The 22,929-nt window shown below is 38.3% G+C and overlaps 1 protein-coding gene across 1 annotated transcript in view; it reads left to right on the top strand.

The window, feature by feature from the left end:
- The window catches only part of LOC125233212, a 98,582-nt gene that overhangs the window by 64,514 nt on the left and 11,139 nt on the right, over positions 1 to 22,929 (top strand). Inside the window, 8 exon segments of the mRNA XM_048139123.1 lie at positions 7,054 to 7,123; positions 9,003 to 9,132; positions 16,769 to 16,961; positions 17,828 to 17,965; positions 18,096 to 18,325; positions 18,637 to 18,762; positions 19,295 to 19,447; positions 20,032 to 20,207. Coding sequence (XP_047995080.1) covers positions 7,054 to 7,123; positions 9,003 to 9,132; positions 16,769 to 16,961; positions 17,828 to 17,965; positions 18,096 to 18,325; positions 18,637 to 18,762; positions 19,295 to 19,447; positions 20,032 to 20,207 — 1,216 coding nt within the window.

Below are 22,929 nucleotides of genomic sequence, written 5' to 3'. Positions count from 1 at the left end.
AGGTGGTCATACCACAGATTATTAATAAGTTACTAACGTAACAGATCCTTCACTTGCCGCAAAAGAAATACCTACGCTTTATTTAAATAATACTAATAAGTAACTACGTAAAACTCAGAAGAATAGTATTTAGGTACGTGCCACGCGACTACACAGGCGAGCCCCTCGGCCACTTGTTCATTCGAATGAACGGCTGACGTAGGCCCGGTCATAATTACTTACTAACTCATTATCAACAAAGATGTAAATAAAAAGATAGGTATATGATATGAGCTTCTTTTTATTTTTCCATGTATCGTAATTTGGGGTGAGTTGCGCGCCAAAACTGACTTTCAAGCCTCGATAACTTTTTTTTTTTAAATATGCGAACTTATTGTTGTATTTTTATTTTGGGTAGTTTAGAAATTAACTTTGATGATAAACAGGAAAACCCCACCTCACCCCGTAGTCCGTCCTCATTGGGGTGAGATGGGATTCCATACAAAGGTGATTTATTAAGCTCTATTTTTAACCCCCGACGCAAAAACGAAGTGGTGTTATAAGTTTGACGTGTCTGTCTGTCTGTCTGTCTGTCTGTTTGTCTATCTGTGTGTGTGTCTGTCTGTGGCATCGTAGCTCCCGAACAGATGAACCGATTTTGATTTCGTTTTTTTTGTCTGAAAGCTGAGTTAGTCGGGAGTGTTCTTACCCATACAACCATTTCAGTCGCAAAATCTTCAAATCAGTAACTAACTGTCAAATGTGACATAACGCGTGGTAACGACGTGCAAACAATGCGACCGTATTGATACAATAACAAAATGTAGTCGTCGTGTGCACTCCTTACGGTAACAAAATGTGTACGAATTTGTGGCTGTCAATGTCACTGTCAGAATGACTTTTAACGACACTTTATTAGTCGACGTTTGCACACATAACGGTAACAACATGTGGACGAATTTGTGGCTGTCATTGTCACTGTCAGAACGGTTTCTGACAGTGACATTGACAGAATTTGTACACACATGTGTAGGTCTGATTACCGAACTGCTCCTAAACCACTGTATCCGCAAATGACAATCTGAAATACGAAGGTTTCTCAAACTGTCTTGTGAAGTTGTGGACTGGTTGCTTTGAATCATTTAAATATGAGCGAATTAAATAATAATAAACGACGACGACCATTTAAGCACTCTTCGACATTTTATAGAAATGTGGGAAAGTTAAGAAAAGTGCAGAATGATAATACAAATAGATAAGCACTTTATAGTTACTTAATGTATTAAATATATAATTTTTAATTCTTATTGATAAAAATGAAGTGTAGTGTTGCTTTACACAATAAAAGTAGGAATCAAATGAAATAGAGTATTTACTGTGATATTAATAGAATTTCTGTTGCGCAATGATAGTTTTTTTCAGTACAGATGCTGCTTTTTTTAACGCAGTAGTGCGAGCAAATCAAGCAATGATTCATTTCTTGTCTGTCGAAACTCTTAGCTTAGATTTAGGTACTGAAAATCGTCATACGATACACGTGCGAAAAGGACATTCACAACTCGTGTCGATTTAAAACACTCTCTTCGTTTGTGTATTAATTTATCGCTACTCGTATCGATTTTCCTCTTTTCCGCACTCGTATCTACAAGTATTTTGTTTGGGTTACAAAAAAAAACACATTATTTACTCTACTACGTTTTATTTATATCTCTTTAACATTACAAATTTGTAGACACTTATCAATACAAAAATCTTGACAAAAGAAGTACAGATCGCTGAAATTAATGTTGATAGTAATATTAATGACGACTACTTCAACAAGTGTCAATTGTGAAATGCCGCAAAATACTAGCTGCTCTATAGAAGACCATAATAATATGATCCCCGATCCTTTACAACCCAGCATCTCGGTACGCACGTTACAATTTTTTTTAAATCTTCTTTAGTGAGGGCAACTGAGTACGACGGCATATTTAATTGTTTATAAAGTTTGAGGATACCTGGAAAAAATTAATACAAGAAGCCATTTTGAAAATATAATAAATATTCACTGCTTTCGGTCACGCGTGTACGCTGCGACCATTTTGCGACCGTTTGTCGACCGTTTGGTGACCGTTTTTTACATGGAATATTACCGTCTTAATCCATATTTTAACAACTTTATTGGTTTTCTAGGCATTATTTTTATTATTTCAGTATAGTATATGCACCGGAGCACTAAAACTTCACCAATCAATATACATAACACGCAAACACCGAGTAGTCAATAATATTATTACTGGTTAAACTGAGGTAAATTGATGGCGCGTTGATAAATTTAGACTTATTTTATGAAATCACTCGAGCAATTTAATTGGCCATGGTAATTAGCCCACATTATATTACAAATGCAAACAATATTTATCTTTAACAAATTCTTACGCCATTACATTTTAATGTCAAATGATTTTATTTCTTTATTACTTTGACGTCTCTGACAGTCGCCATTTGAAAAGAATGAAATGAACGAATGATTTTGGGAAAGTAGTCGCCAAACGGTAACAATGTGTGCACGCGTAGTGCACACTTCTGTCACTTCTGTGACCATTTGTGCCTGTTACCAATCGTCCCCATTTGGGTCGCCGCGACTAAACGTCGACCGTACTGCGACTAAGCATTGAGACCCGAAGACCTGTGTGTACACAAAATAGGAGGATTTGCGTAGGAACGGCGACCGATTATGATTATATGGGTAGCCATGTTGTATGAAAATCGGTCCACTATGTCGCGGTCGGGGGTTTTTTCAAAATTTTAATTTTGTGGTTATAAATTGGGATATATTAGTTCTGTAGCAGTAGCCTTAAAATCCAAAATCACGCCCCATGCGTCCCTTCTCTCCCCATTCATAACCCAACTTCCCCCGCGAACCCTACTCACCCCAAATTACGGTAACTCAACATAATTATTGAAACGATTTCTTGACCTTTTGAAGCCTATTAGAGGTATTACTTGGCCTTTAGAGAACTCTATTAGGCCTTGGACAATGAGACTAGATACGGAACTAACTACTTCCCGGCGCGCTTTCACTCAAACACCCCTCATGTGACCTCGCAAACTATTTCGACTTATGTACACTCGGCTGCAAAAGTGCATGGCGAATTTATCAATGAATCATTATTCCTCCATGGAATTTAGCAGATCTCTGTACTTTCAAACTTCCTTCCGGCAATTTTTGATATGTTTAAATATGTACATTGCAGTTTCGAAATTCCTCTTTTCCGCACTTGTATCGTAATGTACTATTCTAACTGTCTAGGATTATTTAAGATCACACTCAGTGTCAGACTTTTAATCCAACATAATTATGCAGTAATTCAAATTTTATGTTCTGTATTTGCATCCATGTCCATGCAATGACAATAAAGGTCACATATCAGCTAAAATAGGCTTGTTAATTGCGTTCAATAGTAATACGCGTAAATTAGTTTAATTAGGCAATTAGTTTTAGCCGTGGGTTCAATATTAAAATTGAGTTCCGACTTTTTGTTGAGTTTAATATGAAGTGTTTGTTTGTCCCTGACGGTTATACGTATGTCCGTTCCTTCCGATGTATGGTCAAACCCCATGATTGAAATATATGACTAACGGTTTCCCCAAACCTATCGACGCAGAATCGGCTCTAGGCGACCAAAAATCGCTCGTTAGTATGAATGCAACGCATGCGTACGCGCATGTACCTCAGAGCATCTTAAATCTGTGGCATGTTCATACTAACGACCGATTGTCAACATTTTTACTTTTCATCTGATATTTGTGACGGTATCTGGATAAACGGACCTTATTGTATTGGGTTCGAATCCCGGTAAGGGCATTTATTTGTGTGATGAGCACTGATATTTGTTCCTGAGTCATGGATGTTTTCTATGTACATAAGTATTTATATATTATATATATCGTTGTCTGAGTACCCACAACACAAGCCTTCTTGAGCTTACCGTGGGCCTCAGTCAATCTGTGTAAGAATGTCCTATGCATTTTCAGAATTTGGGCCCCAATTAGCGTAAGTTGTTGACAAAAATTAACGCACTGTCAGTTTTGTGATGATATTTAAGCATGAAATTTCTATAAAATATTGTTTTTGTGTTAATTACACACATACATATAGATTCCACGTACATAAATGTTAATTATAATCAGCCAGATACTGCATCGTAATCATTTTAAAATAATTATTTCTAATTTATATACACTTCATGCATTAATTTAAATAAAATCAATCCGATCAAGTTACTTAACACTTACATAATCAATTAACCATTCAAACAATAGCCCATCTTGAATAATCAGATAATCAATCATTAATCAATAGTTGCTATATCAAAGAGCACTTCCCCTAATAGTTAGCATCGCGCACGCGGATGATCTAAACGCAAATGTTATATAATCTTTTTTTAGACGGTTATGCAAAGACATAGCTCGTTAATCTAACATTCTAGATCGAGCATTATAAGTTGACACACGTCTGCGTTATTTGACATAACAATGTTTATTTCATTTGCATTTTGCGTTAATGAGGAGGCACACTCAAAGATTATGACTGATGGCGCCACCGTATTAGTCCATTGGAGTTGCAGTGCATAGATAAAGAATTTCATACGTGAGAGCGAGAAGATGATATGTCTTTTCTCTCTTTCACATATGAATGACAGTGACATGCCTAGACACTTGCGCAGGCGCCGCCTGGCGGGATAAAATGTCAGCGTGCCTCCTCATTGTAGCTTCAAAATATTACAGTACCCGGCGATAATGATTGCACATCGGTTTTTCTTCTTCATGGAGCGTTGTCTCCCTCTTGCTTATGTGACGTTAATTGTCTCTTTCCAGAGACTGATATGCATTCTTTATCGCCGTTTACTGTAGTTTAATGTGACAATGTCACCGCGACGACGCATGCTCAAATACAAGCCAGTCAGCATTACGTTGCGAGAAGCCTAGGTATCAGTGGCGGAGCGTCGATACAACTCGATTCCCAACGGGTTCCCTAAAATTCTCTAGTATCTGTAGAAGTCCATACAAAACAGATTCCAAAAACCCCTCCGGCTTTACCAACGAAAATTTTCACGCCCCGCCACTGCTAGGTATGCTCTTGCTCAATTGCTCAGCAAGGCTATAATGGGCTAATGATGATTATTATGGTGCTAAATGAAACTTATTAGGTAGTATAGTTCGGTCCTACGTCCGATATCGGATCGGATACTGTGAAAACGCTCTAATTCTAACAAAAGTTATAATTTGGCCCTTGTTATAGGTAAAAAACGAATATTTAATGAGGAATTGTCTATCGGAGGCAATCTATGTATAATTCGCATTTCTATTTCCGGATGTGAGAGTCACAATGTTCGAACCTCAAGTACTTGCATTGTTTGAGGCTTTTGAGGCCATTATTCGAGTTATTGAAAATGCCTTCTACAATTACTGTCAAATTATATATTTGTATGAAGGGGATAATTTCGTTGTTATGTAATTTTCGTCTATGTTTGGAGATATGGACATTATTATCCTCCTAAGGCCCAGCCATACAAATGAAAAATCCAGAATTTGCCACTGAAATGTCCAGGGAATAGAGTTGATTTTGGTTTTGTTTGAAAGTTTAACGAAACAAAACAAAATGCGACTCTGTTCCAATTGAATATGATTTAAATTTCATCGAACTGAATAAGTACTAAAGGTAGGACCTTGGCCCTTAGGAGGTTATGGGGAAAAAGACGTGCCATATTAATTTTTTTTTTTTGACAAGAGTATCTGGAATTTAGAGCGATGCTCTATCTTATCCATAAATGAACTCCCGGGGAAAGAAGGGACATCCCGGGGAAAAAGGGACATCCCGAGGAAAAGACATCCCGGGGAAAAGGGACATCCCGGGGAACCTAATTTTATGTGACAATGAACCTACGAAGCAAAATGTATAATCAATAGCACCTTAATGTTAAGGCTGCTTTCAAAAAAAACGTCAAAAGAATGTAAAATTGATAGTTTTAGTCGGTGAAATACTACACTTTCCGTTATCCAATACATTTATTTAATTCAAGTTCCAGTTAGAGCATCTTATTATCTTGATTTTTATAAGACTGGATTTTTGAAAACTAACTCACTAAATTAATTATGAATTTTTCTCTAATGCACGTTTAGAAAAACGCACGTATAGAGCTGAATCAGTCGATCTTATTTGTAAAATTTGGACAATTTTGAATATTAAAACGGGTAAATTTATAATTCGTATATCCTGTACCACAATCATTTCAGACTAGATTTTTATTTTAACTTTTTGAAAAAGAGTAAACTAGCCTAAGGCGAATTCAATTTTTTTCAGAAATTACCTAAAATTAAGTGACAATTTCTTTGAAAATCTACATCACATCGAAGTAATTTTTGTACTAAATTAATCTGCAACGTTTACTTAAATTGCTGTTATGCCTTAGTGATTATAAATTGCTATTATTGATTTTTGCCAATTTTTTGAAAACGAGCCTTCACCGGTACAATTATTACCACTTTTGGACATTTTTCTCATATTTTGTTAGACCAAGTAGAAAAAGTAGAAAAAGTCCTATAATTTGATATATATTTATAAACTACTCGCAAAGCCCTTTAATTTGATACCACACACACGGTATGATCGAGCGCTCAGTTGCGATTTAACTATTTTTAACACGAAAGCCCTCTTAATGATATTTATAACAATTATAACGTTTCAAATCATAGACTGCAAAATAAGACCTAGCAATTTATTAGGTCACCTTAATCATAATGAGGTTTAAGACCTTGTTAAGTAGGTAGATATAATATATTTAGATCATATTATGTGCAAAAACATTGTTTGTTTAGTTTTTAATAACAAAAACTACTAAAATAAACAAAATACTTAATTTGTACACTGTACAAATACATGTGTGTGTGTGTGTGTGTGTGTGTATTAACTATGTAGTTGTCTGAGTACCCACAACACAATTCTAGAATTGCTTACTTAATTGGGACTCAGTCAATCTATGTACTGGAATGTCCTGTTATATTCATTTGTCTTATATTTTGTTTTAGGACTGCCACGGTGCTCACTGCGAATACGTCCGTTCTGCCCCGACCAGAAACATCGATTCCTGTGGATTTGGTAAGACTTTTATTTATTTTATTTGGGCACCTAACATATGTTTTTAGTCAGACCAAAACACCTCTAAGTCTTCTTACTAAAATAATACTTAGATAATCTATCACGTTCCAAAACTCATATCTACAGATATCTGATTTGACTCAAACAGCCACCATAAGCTTAAGTGGGACTTGGGCGGGATGTGTTTGCCGTATGCCGGGTGACTTACGGGCTAAAGCAACAACCAAATTGGTCCCACAAAATCGAACCCGGGGTAAACCTCGACAGCGTTGGCGAGATGACCCTGACGACTTTGATGGTGGAAAACGGGTCAAAACCCTACGTGGAAAGGGGCGAGATTGCCCAGCAATAGGCTAATGTTAAAAAGATGACGAAAGTTTTGCTTACTATTAGTCAGGATGTGTGTCAACGGCATCAAGAGTACTAGTCCTTAAGAATGTGGAAGGTCCGAGTTGGCAACCTAAACTTGGATAATTGTCGACAGGACCACATTGCTTCGAGAATACCATGACTGTGTGTGTGCAATTTTAGCTATCTCGCTCATACGACATGTGTTTGAATAGTATACAGTAGTAATAAAAACTAGGCCTTAATTTCTGTAAAATAAGTTGCAAAAGCGAAAAAATATGAGTGGCCACTTTTCCCTTTTATTTTGTAGCTAAAAATGCAAATGTATACCACGCTCTATGAAACTGAAAACATCGATTTGTATCCTAATAAACACAAAATTAATATTTTGAAAAAAAAAACCCCGACTGCGACATAGTAGACCGATTTTCATGAAACATGGCTAAGAACACTCCCAACTAACTCAGCTTTCAGACAAAAAAAACTAAATTTAAATTGGTTCATCCGTTCGGGAGCTACGATGCCACAGATAGACACACACACAGACAGACATAAAAACAGACAGACAGACAGACAGACGTCATTTTTGCGTCGGGGGTTAAAAATAAAATTGATTGTAATGCAGTGCATGTAACTAAAAGTTACCTACTGAGTCTGAGAATTGTTGATCCTGTACATTTTAAGTAGGTACCTAATACTCTTTCAGCCGGGTTAACACATGATTGCGGCGAGAGTATGTCGCCGCGCGATAGACTACCCGTCCTTATGTCATTAATATAGTTAAAAGAAGACGTGTGATCTATCTCGCGGCGACATACTCAATGTGCAATCATGTGCTAGACTTACAGGTGTTAATGTATAATAGTTATTTGTTATACAAGGGGGCAAAGATGTATTTTAACGCCGAGTGTGGAATTGAAAAACGAGCAAGTGAAAGGATTCTATAGTTGAACCACGAGCGAAGCGAGTGGTTCGAGAATAGAATCCTGAACTTGCGAGTTTTTTAAAACACGAGAAGTAAAATACATTTGCACCCGAGTGTAACACAAAACTTTTCCCCCCTCACTATAGCGAGGAAACTACAAACGCAAAAAATGCGTTTATTACTGCTTCCAGTAGTTCCACAGGTGGTAAATCATCTTTATTACTAGATTCACCTACTTTTATCAATTTTAAAGCAGTTAATTTGACTATTTTCAAGGTCAAATTACTTTACCCACTAGTGGATAAAATGCGTTTTTACCCGCTGGTATTAAAGGACAAAACACGTGTTTCCGAGCTAGTGAGGGGAAAATTCAATTTTTAATCGACTTCAAAAAAGGAGGTTCTCAATTCGTAGGGACATAAATTCAATGTTGTCAATATGTTGCTCGTGGGACGTCATACGCCGTATATGTATGGTCGATCTTAGAACCTTGCATTGCACATAAAAGTATACATCCTTGCTCTTGACTTCTAAACGGAAACGACTAAGGGCCAGTTGCATCAACCACATTTGGCAAACTAAAGTTGACTTTTCTTATATCCTCAGACTCTCGTGACCAGATGAACATGGCCACAGCCTTCCTGGACGGTTCAGCTCTGTACGGCAGCTCTGAGAAAGAACTCCGGTCTCTACGATTGTACGACGTTGGCAAGCTGGACCTCGCCTCTTGCAGAAAGTAAGTCATTTCCACAGATGAGCAATTCCCGAAAAGTTTGTAGGATCACGTCTCCAATTTTGTTAAAAATTGGTAGGCTGATAGATTTCATGATGTTGAGCAAGATCCACTAGGTTTCCCAAAATGTCCTAGGTTGTTTGTATGAAACTTTCCTTTTTTGTTACCAGATTTCTACACATTTTAGGTAACAAAAAAGGAAAGTTTCATACAAACAACCTAGGACATTTTGGGAAAACTAGTGGATCTATCAGCATCATGAACTCTATCAGCCTACCAATTTTTATCAAAATCGGAGACGTGATCCAAATGTACAAACTTTTTGGGAATTGCTGAGATATAAGGAAGATCGAACATGCAAGGCGAGTTGTAACGAATACGCCTGTCGCAAGTTCTTGAACCCACACACACTTGTAGATGGACGCTCCTATATTAGGCTATTGCGCAATAGGCTGGTTTTAGTGGCACGCGGACCGACCGCGCGGAGCGATCCGCACTGGACTAATATGTGTTAACTTCAGGGAGCATTTTAGGCCGGCAACAGACAGTCTGAAAAATTCATAATCTGAATTTGGATTTGTATGCAACCTGTCAGTTCAAACTGACACTGACAGATCTGTCAGTGTCAGTTTGCATACAAATCTTTTCTAAGATTATACATTTTTAAGACTGTCTGTGGCGTGCCTTAGAGTGGCGCGTAGAACCAGCCATACACGCGCATCATTTCCATGTCTTCATGTAGCAAAAGTAACCAATGAATCAACACATTTTTTGCAGGCGCTAAGTATCATGCCTCCAAATCAAACAAGTAATTACACCATTAACTGATATTCCCAGTCCCACATAGTCACGTGCGTAGATATTTCGAGATAGACCTTGCCTAAGTGTTCACACCATTGTTTTTATCCACTTTTTGCGTGACTTTAGTAAACGGTATTTGAACAGAACGCTTTTGATGGACTAAGTACCTATTTAATATGTGTTTTTTTTATCTCATACTCGAGAATAGCATCCTGAACTTGCGAGTTTTTTAACACACGAGAAGTAAAATACATTTTCTCAAACATGCAATGAAATATTGTCTTTACGTTCCTTATAATATAATCGTGTCCACCAAACTAACTATCTCTGTTTTGCTCAATGGTTGACTGGTAGAGAATGCCTTAAGGCGTTAAGTCCGCCATTTGTACTTTTTATTGATAATTTGTGCAATAAAGTTTAAATAAATAAATATACAAACATTCAGACAAAAACCAATTATACGAAAAACATGGACAGACGTTATTTTAAAATCCAATTTCTATTTAATACGTCAGGTAGACACATATAAAGTAACTGAGTTGACCGTCACGTCACTCAATTCGATTTCATATAAATTCCATATTAGCTTAAGTCGTTCAAATTCAAAATCAAAAATAATTTATTCAGCAAATAGGCCACAGGGGCACTTTTACACGTCACATGTACATATTTAGAAAAATATTTAAAATTGAATTGAAATTAAAATTGATACTATACTAATTCTAAGTTCTAACTAAAGTATAACTCTACTACAATTAATTAGAGATGTAAAAGGTCTCTAAATGTCGAATTACAACCAAGAACTACACTAAATATAAAAGTACAAATACAAAAAAAAGTCTAAAATTACTTTATTTAGAGGTGCAAATGACTCTAAATGTCACAACTAAAGATAAAATGTATACTTAATCTAATTCTCCTTAGAGATGTATATGGTCTCCAAGAGTCAAAATTCGTTTTGACAGTTCTTAAAAAGAAGCTGATTTGACTAGGAGGCAAGTAGCCTTTTGCGATGTTTAGGGACTATAGTAACCTACTACTAACTATTAACATCATGACCGACGATGACGAATATAAGTCATCTATAATTCATATTGATTATTCGCACTTCGTCAAGAATTTAAGTTAGTCAAAGAGCTGAATTTACCTATACGACTGTAGATGTTCTGTGATAAGTCCAAAGATCGGATTTTTGTGCGTCACATCATACTTTAAGTCATTAAAATGACGTAAGTCACTAAGAATGTCGCAAATCCGTCCGATCTCTGGACTGATAACTACACAAATTACTTAGCTTGATGTAAATCCATACCATCATTTCTTTTAATGACTTCATCACAGACTTGTTGCAAGTAAAATCAGACAGCATGTCTACACAAGCATCTAATTGTTAACCAATCGCTATTTTACAAAACGCCGTAAATAACAAATGACATGCAAATACAAGCTTTTGTCATTGATAAACCCCGATGGAATTCCTAGGTGTCGTCAGAGATACGGATTGTATGCAAATGCGAACCTTCATCATTTGCATGTAGGCAAAGATCGGATCTCATTCTCACACTGTTGTTAAAGTGATGTTGTTACTAAGTACTACACATTTGGCGAAGGCGAGCGTTCGTTTCAGAGTACAGACTTATTATACAGGGATATTATACTAATAAATTCTACCGCAATAACTTTGCAGGGCTCATGTTTCAAACATTTTTTGTAATACTATTATACCTCTGCCACACTATGCCCCTCGCGTTGCCGCGATGTTGCCATATCCAGCCACACACTGCCCTACTCGCGCGATTAATCGCACTAGGTTGTTGCCGGCCGCAGACTCGCGCCAAAAAACCGACAAAATAGGGAGCGGTTGGCATGACGAGGAGCATGCCGAATAGCGCGGCCACACTATTCCTCTGCCTACTTCCCACGCCGCTCGTTGAGTGTGTAGCAGAGGTATAAAGACCTACCTATTTACTCCAGCAGAAGGGGTCTTTCGTCCGATATTGATCCGTATACTGGTTAGCTATGAACATACACTCGTCTAAGGTTTGCTAACTTTTTTACAAAGATATGATCATACTTCGTATAATTGTACAAACATATAGACACGTGCTATATCCTCGTCATCGCTCTTACTGCGTTCACAAAAGAAACATTTTTGTTAGACTCGAACTGTAGGTAAAGTTGGTATTCATAGGATTGTGAGCTAAGAGGTTTATTGACATGTTAACTAGTGTTACTGAGTATTACTATAGATGTGGGTTTTCAAGAAACCACATTATCTTTGCATGTACCTATGTTTATGTCGTATTGTGAGTTGAAGACAGTAAGTAGCGATTCATTCAAGACGAGCATAATGCTAGAACAATTTATGAAGGTTTTCGGTCATATTAGGAGATTAGACTAGACGCGCAGATGTCACAGTTTCGTTTCCTTTCGACCCCTTTATTTGCCAAGATAGACTTGTGTCCGTCCCAATTCCCACTTTGTCGCTTGCCGTAAGCGACGGCGTCGCTGAAGAAATTTTGAAGAGAAATGTAGCGGAATGTACAGAATTCTTCAAATTTTCGTATATCACTCCGAACATAGTTCTTAAGACTTTTAGATCACTGAATTTAAAGAAAACTGAAGATCTATGGGGCCTGTCAGTCAAAGTTTTGCATTCCATTATTGAATCTATTGCACCATATTTAGCTGAGATTTTCAACAGATGCATTGATGTTGGCACTTTTCCAGATATTATGAAACATAGCAAAATTATCCCGTTGTTTAAATCAGGAACGAAGACAGATCCCACGAACTTTAGGCCGATTTCAATACTACCTGCATTAAGCAAAGTGTTTGAGAAACTTATTTTAAATCAACTGCTGTCGCATTTCAACAGAAATAAACTGCTTGATAGCAATCAATTTGGTTTTACCAAAGGTCGATCAACCACTGACGCTGGTGCGGTACTCCTAAAGCACATCTTTGACGCTTGGGAAAAAGCTCAAGATGCTGTTGGAATTTTCTGTGATCTGTCCAAGGCATTTGATTGCGTAGATCACGAAAATTTAAAACGAAAATTAAGCCACTACGGGATAAAAGCCGGTGCCCTCGACTTAGTCTCATCATATCTGTCGGATAGGACTCAGAGAGTAGTTATTAATGGAACTCATTCGGCGGGGTCCCCGGTAGCCCTCGGAGTGCCTCAAGGTTCAATTCTTGGTCCCTTCCTCTTTTTAGTATATATTAATGACCTACCCACTCTTGTTAAAGGCAGACATGATATAGTGTTATTTGCGGATGACACTTCTCTTATATTCAAAGTGGACAGGAAGGAAAATAGCTTCGACAGTATTAATGATGCCCTATCAACTATAGTTAACTGGTTTACGGCAAACAATCTACTTTTGAACGCCAAGAAAACCAAATGCATCAAGTTTGCGTTACCTAACGTCAAGCAGATAAATAACAGCAAAATCCAAATAAAAGGTGATACGCTGGAGTTTGAAGACCAAACTGTTTTCCTGGGAGTCACTTTAGACTCAAAACTGCAATGGCACGCACATATTGCTACTTTAGCTAACAAACTTAGTTCAGCTGCCTACGCAGTAAGGAGAATCAGACAGCTAACAAACGTAGAGACGGCCAGGCTGGTATACTTTGGTTACTTCCATAGTGTCATGTCGTATGGAATTCTGTTATGGGGTAAAGCCGCAGATATTCAGACGATATTTGTGCTGCAAAAGCGAGCTGTACGTTCCATATATGGACTGGGCGCTCGAGCTTCCCTAAGAGAGAAATTCAAAGAGGTGAACATTCTTACCGTTGCCTCTCAGTACATACTTGAGAATATTATGTATGCTAGGAAAAACATCCATGAATACAAGCTTAACAGTGATATCCATAACTATAACACTAGAAACAAACATAAACTTGCCGTGCCCTTCCACCGTCTCCGTAAGGTTAGTACGTCTTTCGTTGGGAACTGTACACGTTTTTATAACAAAATCCCCATTGATGTAGTGAACTTGCCACTCGGCAAATTTAAGTCACATGTTAAGCGCTGTTTGCTAGGTAAAGCTTACTATACGGTAAATGATTTTATAAATGATAAAAATGCCTTTAAGCCAGTAGCTTGATTATGGTAGCAGAAGTTTGTAATACAACCGTACTAGTATCCAGTAAAAATGACACAGCGTAATTTTTCTCATGTGATTGTATTGTATCATTAGTTATGTTAGTAGGACGCTTAGAGACCTTATACACCTCTAAGATTTTTGTTTTCATTATATAGCGTAGTTATATAAAATTTATTTAAAGTATGATAGTACACTGACCCTTAGAGACCTTTACATCTCTAAGTCACGTTGAGCATGTAATTAGTTATGTATAGCTATACTAGGCATTGTTGCCCTCTTTAATGTCACCTACAAGCTTAATGTCGTGTTTCACTGTGTCGATTTTTCTTTTGTCAATTTGCTGTTAGCTTGAACATGTCATGCTCGCTTAAAAGTCTTTGCTTACGGTGGCGTGTTGATCGGGTCGCCACCTTCCCGAATGGAGGTTGAGGGAGGCGATGGCTGAGATACGCGTCATACTCGTGAACGGGTGCTGTTTGTGGAGACTGGTCTGTTCAAGCTTACCTGGGCCACATGTTTTGTTAGATTATTTAACTTTACTTTTGAGCGGATTGCGAGACACTACATTCGGTTCTTGTAAGAATTAAACTTAAGTAAGTAATGTCTTAAGGATGACACTAGAGACCATCACGTTGTCGTTTAATTTAGTTAATTTTAGCTTTTGGACACTTAGAGACTTTATACATCTCTGAGATTTTGATTATATTTTATTTTAAAATAGACTCCTTACTTTAATGACCTTGTTGTCGTTTGATTAAGTTAATGTTAGTTTTTTGGACACTTAGAGACCTTATACATCTCTGAGATTTTGATTATATTTTTAAACTTAATTTGTAACCTTGATTGGCCCTTATTTGTAAACTTGATTTGTTCTTTAATGATTGACAACTAGAGACTTGTACATCTCTTGAAATGTGTAATTTAGCTGTTCATTTTCTGTATTTTTTATTTTTTCTTGTATTATTTGACAAAGGTTTTTACTTTTAAATATTTTAATTTTATAAAATTTGACTCTTGGAGACGCTATACATCTCCATGGATTATTTGATTAAGTATAATATTTTTACTTGTAATATTCAGTCTTTTACAACTATTGAAGTATTATAGATTTCTTTTATCTTTGTATCTGTTTGCACTTTCTTTATGTATTGATTATAGTTAGTAATAATATGACATTTAGAGACTTTATACATCTCTAATTCTATATCAGTGTATAGCTACTTTGCTTATGATTAATATTTTTAGTTAATATTTCTATTAATTTCATTTGTTTAACTTTCATGAATACTCTGTAATGTTGACATGTAAAAGTGCCCCCGTGGCCTATTTGCTGAATAAATGATTTTGTATTTTGTATTTTGTATTTTGGACGTTTTGACTGGTTACTCGTATGAAGATAAAAGAGAATATCGTCCTTATGACAACCGACAAAGTGGGACGTTTCGTATACCTATTTTGGAATATCTTTGATTATTCTATTATAAATAAATAAATATTGGGTCTATAAGACGATTGTGAGGCCTGTTGTATTGTATGGATCTGAATGCTGGGCGACAAAGGTGGAGGATGAAAGGAGAGTGCACGTAGTGGAAATAAGAATGTTGAGATGGATGTGTGGAGTGACCAGAATGGATCGGATCAGGAATGAGTATACAGCGTGTGTATTCCATACGGGCGAATATCTTAGTAACGATTAGTATCGGACCTAAGGAGCCTAACTACGTGTTTTTTTTAAATAGATTTTTTTTTTTTGTTTTTTTTGAAGTTTCATCTGCCATCGGCTTTCTTAGCCATAATCAGATTGTATGGTACTATTAATAACATTTTCCCGGTGGTGTATTAGGGGAAGTTTGAAAGTTGCGCCTATAACGGAAAAGATGAGGAGTGGCAGGTTGGCGTGGTACGGTCATGTAATGAGGAGGGATGAGTGTCATATAGGCAAAAGAATGTTGATGGATGGAGAGGGAGGGGTAAACCCAAACAACGATGGATGGATTGTGTGAAAGAGGACATGAGAAAGAAAGATGTGAGTATTGAGATGACGAGAGATAGGGGAGAATGGAAGAGGAAGACATGTTGTACCGACCCCACATAACGTGGGATAAGGGTAGGAGGAAGAAGAAGGAGAGAAATAAATAAATATTGGGGACACCTTACACAAATGATCAACTTAGCCCCAAAATAAGCAAAGCTATGGATGCTAAGTGACGATATGCATACATACTTAAATAGATAAATACATACTTATATACATAGAAAACATCCATGACTCAGGAACAAATATCTGCGCTCATCACACTAATAAAATGCCCTTACCGGGATTCAAACCCAGGACCGCAGCTTAGCAGGCAGGGTCACTACCGACTGAGCCAGACCGATCGTCATTATAGCTCAAACTTAAATCAAACTCGAGCCATTATCTATTTAACTGTATATAAATGTTCTATGTAGCCTGTGTGGTGACGGGTTAAGAATTTCACCACCCCCTTTCTTCTCGTGGGTGTCGTAGAAGGCGACTATGGGATATGGGTTAAATTGTGGTGTAGGCGAGAGGCTGGCAACCTGTCACTGCAATGTCACAGTTTCGTTTTCTTTCAACCCCTTATTTGCCAAGAGTGGCACTGAAGCTTTAGTAGTTTCATGTGTTCTGCCTACCCCTTTATGGGATACAGGCGTGATTGTATGTATGTATGTATGTATGTATAAATGTTCTATTCCAGATGCAACGAACCCACCCCCACCGCCCCCCTCTACAAGGCCCTGCTCTCCGAGCACAACCGCGTGGCCGGCCAGCTGTACTCCATGAACCCTTTCTGGGACGACACGACACTATTCTTGGAGACACGACGAGTCATCGCTGCTGTCATTCAGCATATCACTTTCAATGAGTTCCTGCCGGTTCTTCTAGGAGAGGTAAGAACCATCTGGTCTTTGAAGAGGTATTTTGGTCTCTATAAGAAGCTCTAATAGCCTGAATTCGTTAGCCAAGTAAAATCTTGAAGCCGCCGGTAAACTGTACATATCATTCATGAAAATCATGAACTAGGTACGATGACTCGGTACTCTAGTATCGCCCTGTCTCTCTCTCTATGCCTACCGGGTGTCCCGTAAGCCAACGCCAAAATTAAAAGGGGTGATAGGACATCTCATTCTATCTATCACATTAAGTGAATTTGACCTTAGCGAAAAATGTCATGGTTTTTGAGATGTTGGTTGATTAGTTTTAAAACGTACCTACCTAAAGAAAAAAGTGCCAATATTTCGAAAACCATGACATTTTCATTAAGGTAAATCCCTCCTGCCCGATTTTTGCGTTGTTTTACAGGACACTTTGTATACCAAGGCGATTGTTGGTGAATCAACAAACTTTTCTACTCATCAGCATTGAGGAAAGAACAAAAAAAAACAAAAAGCGAGGAAAATCAAAAGACCCAGTATGCCTTCATTAACAAAGAGGATCGAGTACCTATTATAGAGAGTTACTGTCGAAGTAAAATGTGTAATCACAGTGCATAGACTGCCATCTCTTGACACAGGCTTAAAACTTTTGAACCTCAGTTTTGACAATTTGGCCCATATTCTTAGCTTGATATGTTTTCAAATGTCAAATATTAATATAAGCGCCATCTAGCTGAGCGTACCCCAAAGGTGTAATGCCATCTAGGCCACCGTACCTTTTTCTGTATGGTACTGAGGTACATTTTTTTTTAGACTTTATCTGTCCATATGGAGTTATATATGTCTTTGTCATTAATAAGTGATTTGTTTTTTTTTTTCAGGTGGGCATGGCTAAGGCTGAGCTGAAGTTGACTTCCCTTGGATTCTGGCGAGGATACTCCAGCGCCAACCGCGCTGGCGCCTACTCTGAGCTGGTAGCCGTAGCTCCTGTCTTCGAAGCCATGATGAACGAGAAACTGGTAAAGGATCTTCCAAATCTCTATAGTTTCCGGATGATAAACCCATCCCAAACCTTAAGTAATTTCTCTGGAAATGTTGGTTATACAGCTTAAAAAACTAGCTCCCTTGTTAACCTTCATCCTTTTTCAGATAAACGCCACCATATCCGTCAAAGACCTAGCCGACACCAGCGCCAACCGCGTCTCTCGCTTCTCATCCTCCGCCACCTGGGACCTGAACAGGTCTCGTGACCATGGAGTAGCCTCGTACCTTCGGGCCCTCAGGCTGTGCGAGCCCACTGTTGGAGTCAAGTCTTATGCGGACTTTGACAAGTTGGGCTTTGATCGCGCGCAGCAGGAGATGCTGGCGAGCATGTATAGGTAAAGTATACTGATTTATTTTTATTTAACCACAAGAAGATAGACATCTTCCAGTGGGTAGACGTATTTACAGAAATGTCGCTTTCTAGACTCCCAGGAAACACAAGTAAGGCGAGATTAATCCATATAAATCTACCTACTTGCGAACCTAATTGAGTATTATGTGTCCCAAATTAAGACAAAAGTCGAGCAAAAAGAGGACAGAACAGTCCAATTTTTAAAACTCCTGATATGTTAGATATTTCATATGCCAATGTTAAAAATATCTTTATCATAAAAATTTAACGTAGATTCTACGTTTTGGTTAACAGGAACCCAGAAGATGTGGAGCTGATGATTGGTGGTTCCTTGGAGAAGGCAGCGTCCGGAGCAGTCATTGGATCCACCATGGCCTGTGTTCTGGCTCTTCAGTTCGCAAACCTGAAGAAGAGTGACAGGTAAAGCATTTCGTATCTATGCTGATGGTTAGATCCTGTTGATCCTAATGAGGGGCATAGGGCTCTTAGGAATGATTTTCACTGTTCCCAGTCCGATTCGGCCTCCTCCAGGCGCGCCCAGCCGAGGCCCACTTTTCCTCCATGCGTCTCCAGGTAGTTCGTGGGCGACCTCTCCCCCTTGATCCAGGAATATTCCAAGTCAGCCCTTGCTTGGACAGGTGGTTGTTTGGCCTTCGTAAGACATGTCCTATCCATGTCTATAACTTCAAGATTTTCTAACCGCTAACGCTAATATGGAAACTGAACAGTTTATCCTCTATATGAAAGGGATCCTGACCGTATCTTATGTCATTCAAGAATTGTTTTTCTGCTTTATTCAGCAGTCAACACTCACGATTTTTGACCACAACTCAGAATGAAAATGTAAAGTTCCGTATGATGATGGTAGAACCAGTAAGTAGCCCCGTAACGTATTATAAAAGACAGGTAGGGTACATACGTATTTGTCCTCTTAAATTACTTTTTTTTTCAGATTTTGGTATGAAAACGACATCCCTCCTTCTTCGCTGCTGCCGGAACAATTGGCTGCCATCAAAAAAGTAACTCTCTCTGGACTGCTCTGTACTGTCGATGATTCTTTGAGCGAAATACAACCTAAGGCGTTCGTCAAAAGGGATCCATTCCTGTAAGTATAAATATATTTTGATTATTTTCATACAAAATGTTTCGTAGCTGTTCGAAAATTGGGACATAATCAATTCAGCGATAAGTTTAACCCGCATCGTTTGTAACGCCTTATCAGGCCTACGATGACTTCACCAATTAAACTAGAAAAATTTTTTTCAGCAGAGATCTTCCACACTATATCTACGTTACGTAACTACCTGTAGGACTGACTCCCAGACCGAGTGGAGTAAAATAAGCCTAGGCAAATTTCGGAGTAAAGCTAAATAGAAGAAAATGAATTACTGAACTGACTCATATCCATAGTATTTAGTTACATCCAAACGAGCCTTATCCTTTAATAATACACTAAGTACTTTTATAAATATTTAGGTACCGAAAACGAAGCACAATCAAAACATTTAGGGCCGGTTGCATCAAACCGTCTGTCACCGTCAAAGCGTTCGTTAAATTTTATTATATGGAAAGTTCCAAAGACGTCTGCTGCCTGAAGATGATATGTCTGTCAAATGTGGTTGATGCAACTGGCCCTTAATCGCACGTATGGTACAGTCAACAGTGGCTAATCTTTATTTATTTATACAGAAACGCAGCTCAAGACTGCTCCCAGCACGGCCGCATGGAACTCGAAGCGTGGCGCGACGAATCCGGAGCTAAAGCTGCCGAGCGACTGTCCCAAGATATGCTAGCTGCTGCCCTTGAGAAGGCTAAGCAAGAGATGGCTGATAGGAAGAAGTTGGAGTACATGCTGTGGGAAGCTCGTAAGTAAACTGGTGTTGGAAATTTAGATATCTAGTGCGGAGACCAACATGCCGTTGAAATTACAACTTAGAGTGAAGAAACCGTAGCTGAGGCCGCCGAGCGACTGTCCCAGGATATGCTAACTGGTGCACTTAAGAAGGCCGTCGCCTACCTCTCAAGATACATAATATAAGCTGGCTTCATATGGCACTGGTCCCACCGCGAGCTTACTATCTATGAGCTATCTGCTATACCTAAAAACGAACAAAAGATAAGCACTTCCGTGCAAATAAAAGAGACACGGCGATATTGATTGTTCACCGCTAGACGAGTAACTATAAACATCGCCGTGTGTCTTTTATTTGCACGGGAGTGCTTTATATATTACTAGCTTTTACCCGCGGCTTCGCCCGCGTAATAAAAGTATTCTTATTGAAACGTTTACAAAAAATAAGATTTTCATTTGGATCCGTAGGTTTCTTTGTAGGTACATCTGTCCGCAATTATTTCGATTAAGGTAAAGCGGGGCAATTTTCGACTGGGGGGCCATTGTAACTGATCTATTTGCTGTACGGTCAGCCAAGAACCTTACACTGCTTTTTGGCTGACTGTACCTTACACATATTACTATTGTTTTAAAAGAAATTCTTGCAATGATTTTAGAATTGTTACACAGCGACCACAGCGTAGGTAGTAGGTACGAATATGTATGTATTTTACCTATAATAAATATTTATACTGGGGAAACTTCATACAACCCACATAGCCAGTATCTCGATGCTATGGTCGGTAGGGTAAAAAGTACTTCCTTGCATTATCGCTTACAATTTTTTCAATTTTGCTTATACTTATTGCAAACGTAAACATATAAAAGGCAAGCAAACAACGATCTTCTTACAGCACATTGAATGTATTCGTTATTACGGATGCAGGATACTCGCCGATGCCTACTTAAATACTAATCCCTTCCCACTGAGCCACCTGCATTTTACACTGCCTAGAAATCGATTGCCGACCGATTATTCCGACCTCAATTCCTATTCTTATCCCCGTCCCTATCTCTATCCTTGTCCCCAACCCCGTCCCCGTCCCGTCCCTGCCCCCGTCTCTCCCCTATCCCTATCCTCGTCCCCATCCCCTATTTAATCCCTATCCCTATCCCTATCCTCGTCCCTATCCCTATCCTCGTCCCCATCCCCTATTTAATCCCTATCCCTATCCCTATCCTCGTCCCTATCCCTATCCCTCTCCCTCTCCCTATCCCTATCCCTATCCCTATACCTATCCCTATCCGTATCCGTATCTTTATCCGTATCCCTATCCCTATCCCGTTCCTGTCCCTGTCCCTGTCCCTGTCCCTGTCCTTAACCCTGTCAAATTATCATGCTAGGAGGTGAACTTTGAAAAATCCTTTCTTAGTGCTCCTCTAAGGAACTTCCGTGTCAATTTGAAATCTCTTGAACCAGAAGTAAAGATAAAAACTAAACCAATACTTATGGCTATTTTGGATATTTTAACCCTGTTTCACAACAACAGGGGAGAATATTTCTTTTCCACCTCGTTAGATTTTAAAATCGTTGTATTTATCGTGATCAGCGACCCGATAAACCATAAAAACGATACCCATATTGTGTTTTTACTTTACCCCCTTTTCACCCCTTTAGGGGTCAAATTTTCAAAAAACCTGAAACATGTATTTAGTCATATGTCTTTAGGAATCCTCCTGTGAAGTTTCGAATAAAATAGTCAAACTAATCTTGTTTCCCCATACAAACTTTGAACCCTCATTTCACCCTTTTAAGAGGAGAATTTTGAAAAATCCTTTCTTAGTGCTCCTCTACGCCATATAAGGAACCTATGTTCCAAATTTGAAATCTCTAGGACCAGCGGTTTCGGCTGTGTGTTGATATGTCAGTTAGTCAGTCAGTCAGTTTCTTCTTTTATATATTTTTTGATATTTAAACCCCATTGCACTATAACAGGGGAGAAGGTATTTCACTTCCGCCTCGTTAGATTTTAAAAGCGTTGTATTTATGGTGATCAGCGACCCGATTAATCATAAAAACGATACCCATATTGTTTTTTTGATTCACCCCCTTTTCACCCTTTTAGGGGTAAAATTTTCAAAAACCTGAAACACGTCTTTAGTTTTTAGGACCCCTCCTGTGAAGTGTCGAATAAAACAGTGAAACTAACATTGTTTCCCCATACAAACTTTGAACCCCCATTTGACCCCCTTAGGAGGCGAATTTTGAAAAATCCTTTCTTAGTGCTCATCTACACTATATAAAGAACCTACGTGCTAAATTTGACATCTCTAGGACCAGCGGTTTCGGCTGTGCGTTGATATGTCAGTCAGTCAGTCAATATCTTCTTTTATATATTTTTTTGATATTTAAACCCCATTGCACCACAACAGGGGAGAAGGTATTTCACTTCCGCCTTGTTAGATTTTAAAAACGTTGTATTTATCGTGATCAGCGACCTGATAAACCATAAAAACGATACCCATATTGATTTTTTGACTTTATCACCCCTTTTCACCCTTTTAGGGGTTAAATTTTCAAAAAACCTGAAACACGTATTCAGTCATATGTCTTAAGGAATCTTCCTGTGAAGTTTCGAATAAAATAGTCGAACTAATCTTGTTTCCCCATACAAACTTTGAACCCCCATTTGACCCCTTTAGGAGGTGAATTTTGGAAAATCCTTTCTTAGTGCTCCTCTACACTGTATAAGGAA

The sequence above is a fragment of the Leguminivora glycinivorella genome, chromosome 14 (genome assembly GCF_023078275.1).
Source record: "Leguminivora glycinivorella isolate SPB_JAAS2020 chromosome 14, LegGlyc_1.1, whole genome shotgun sequence".
NCBI lineage: Eukaryota > Metazoa > Arthropoda > Insecta > Lepidoptera > Tortricidae > Leguminivora > Leguminivora glycinivorella.
The sequence above is the reverse complement of the archived record's forward strand: the minus strand, read 5'-3'. Positions and strand labels throughout refer to the sequence as shown.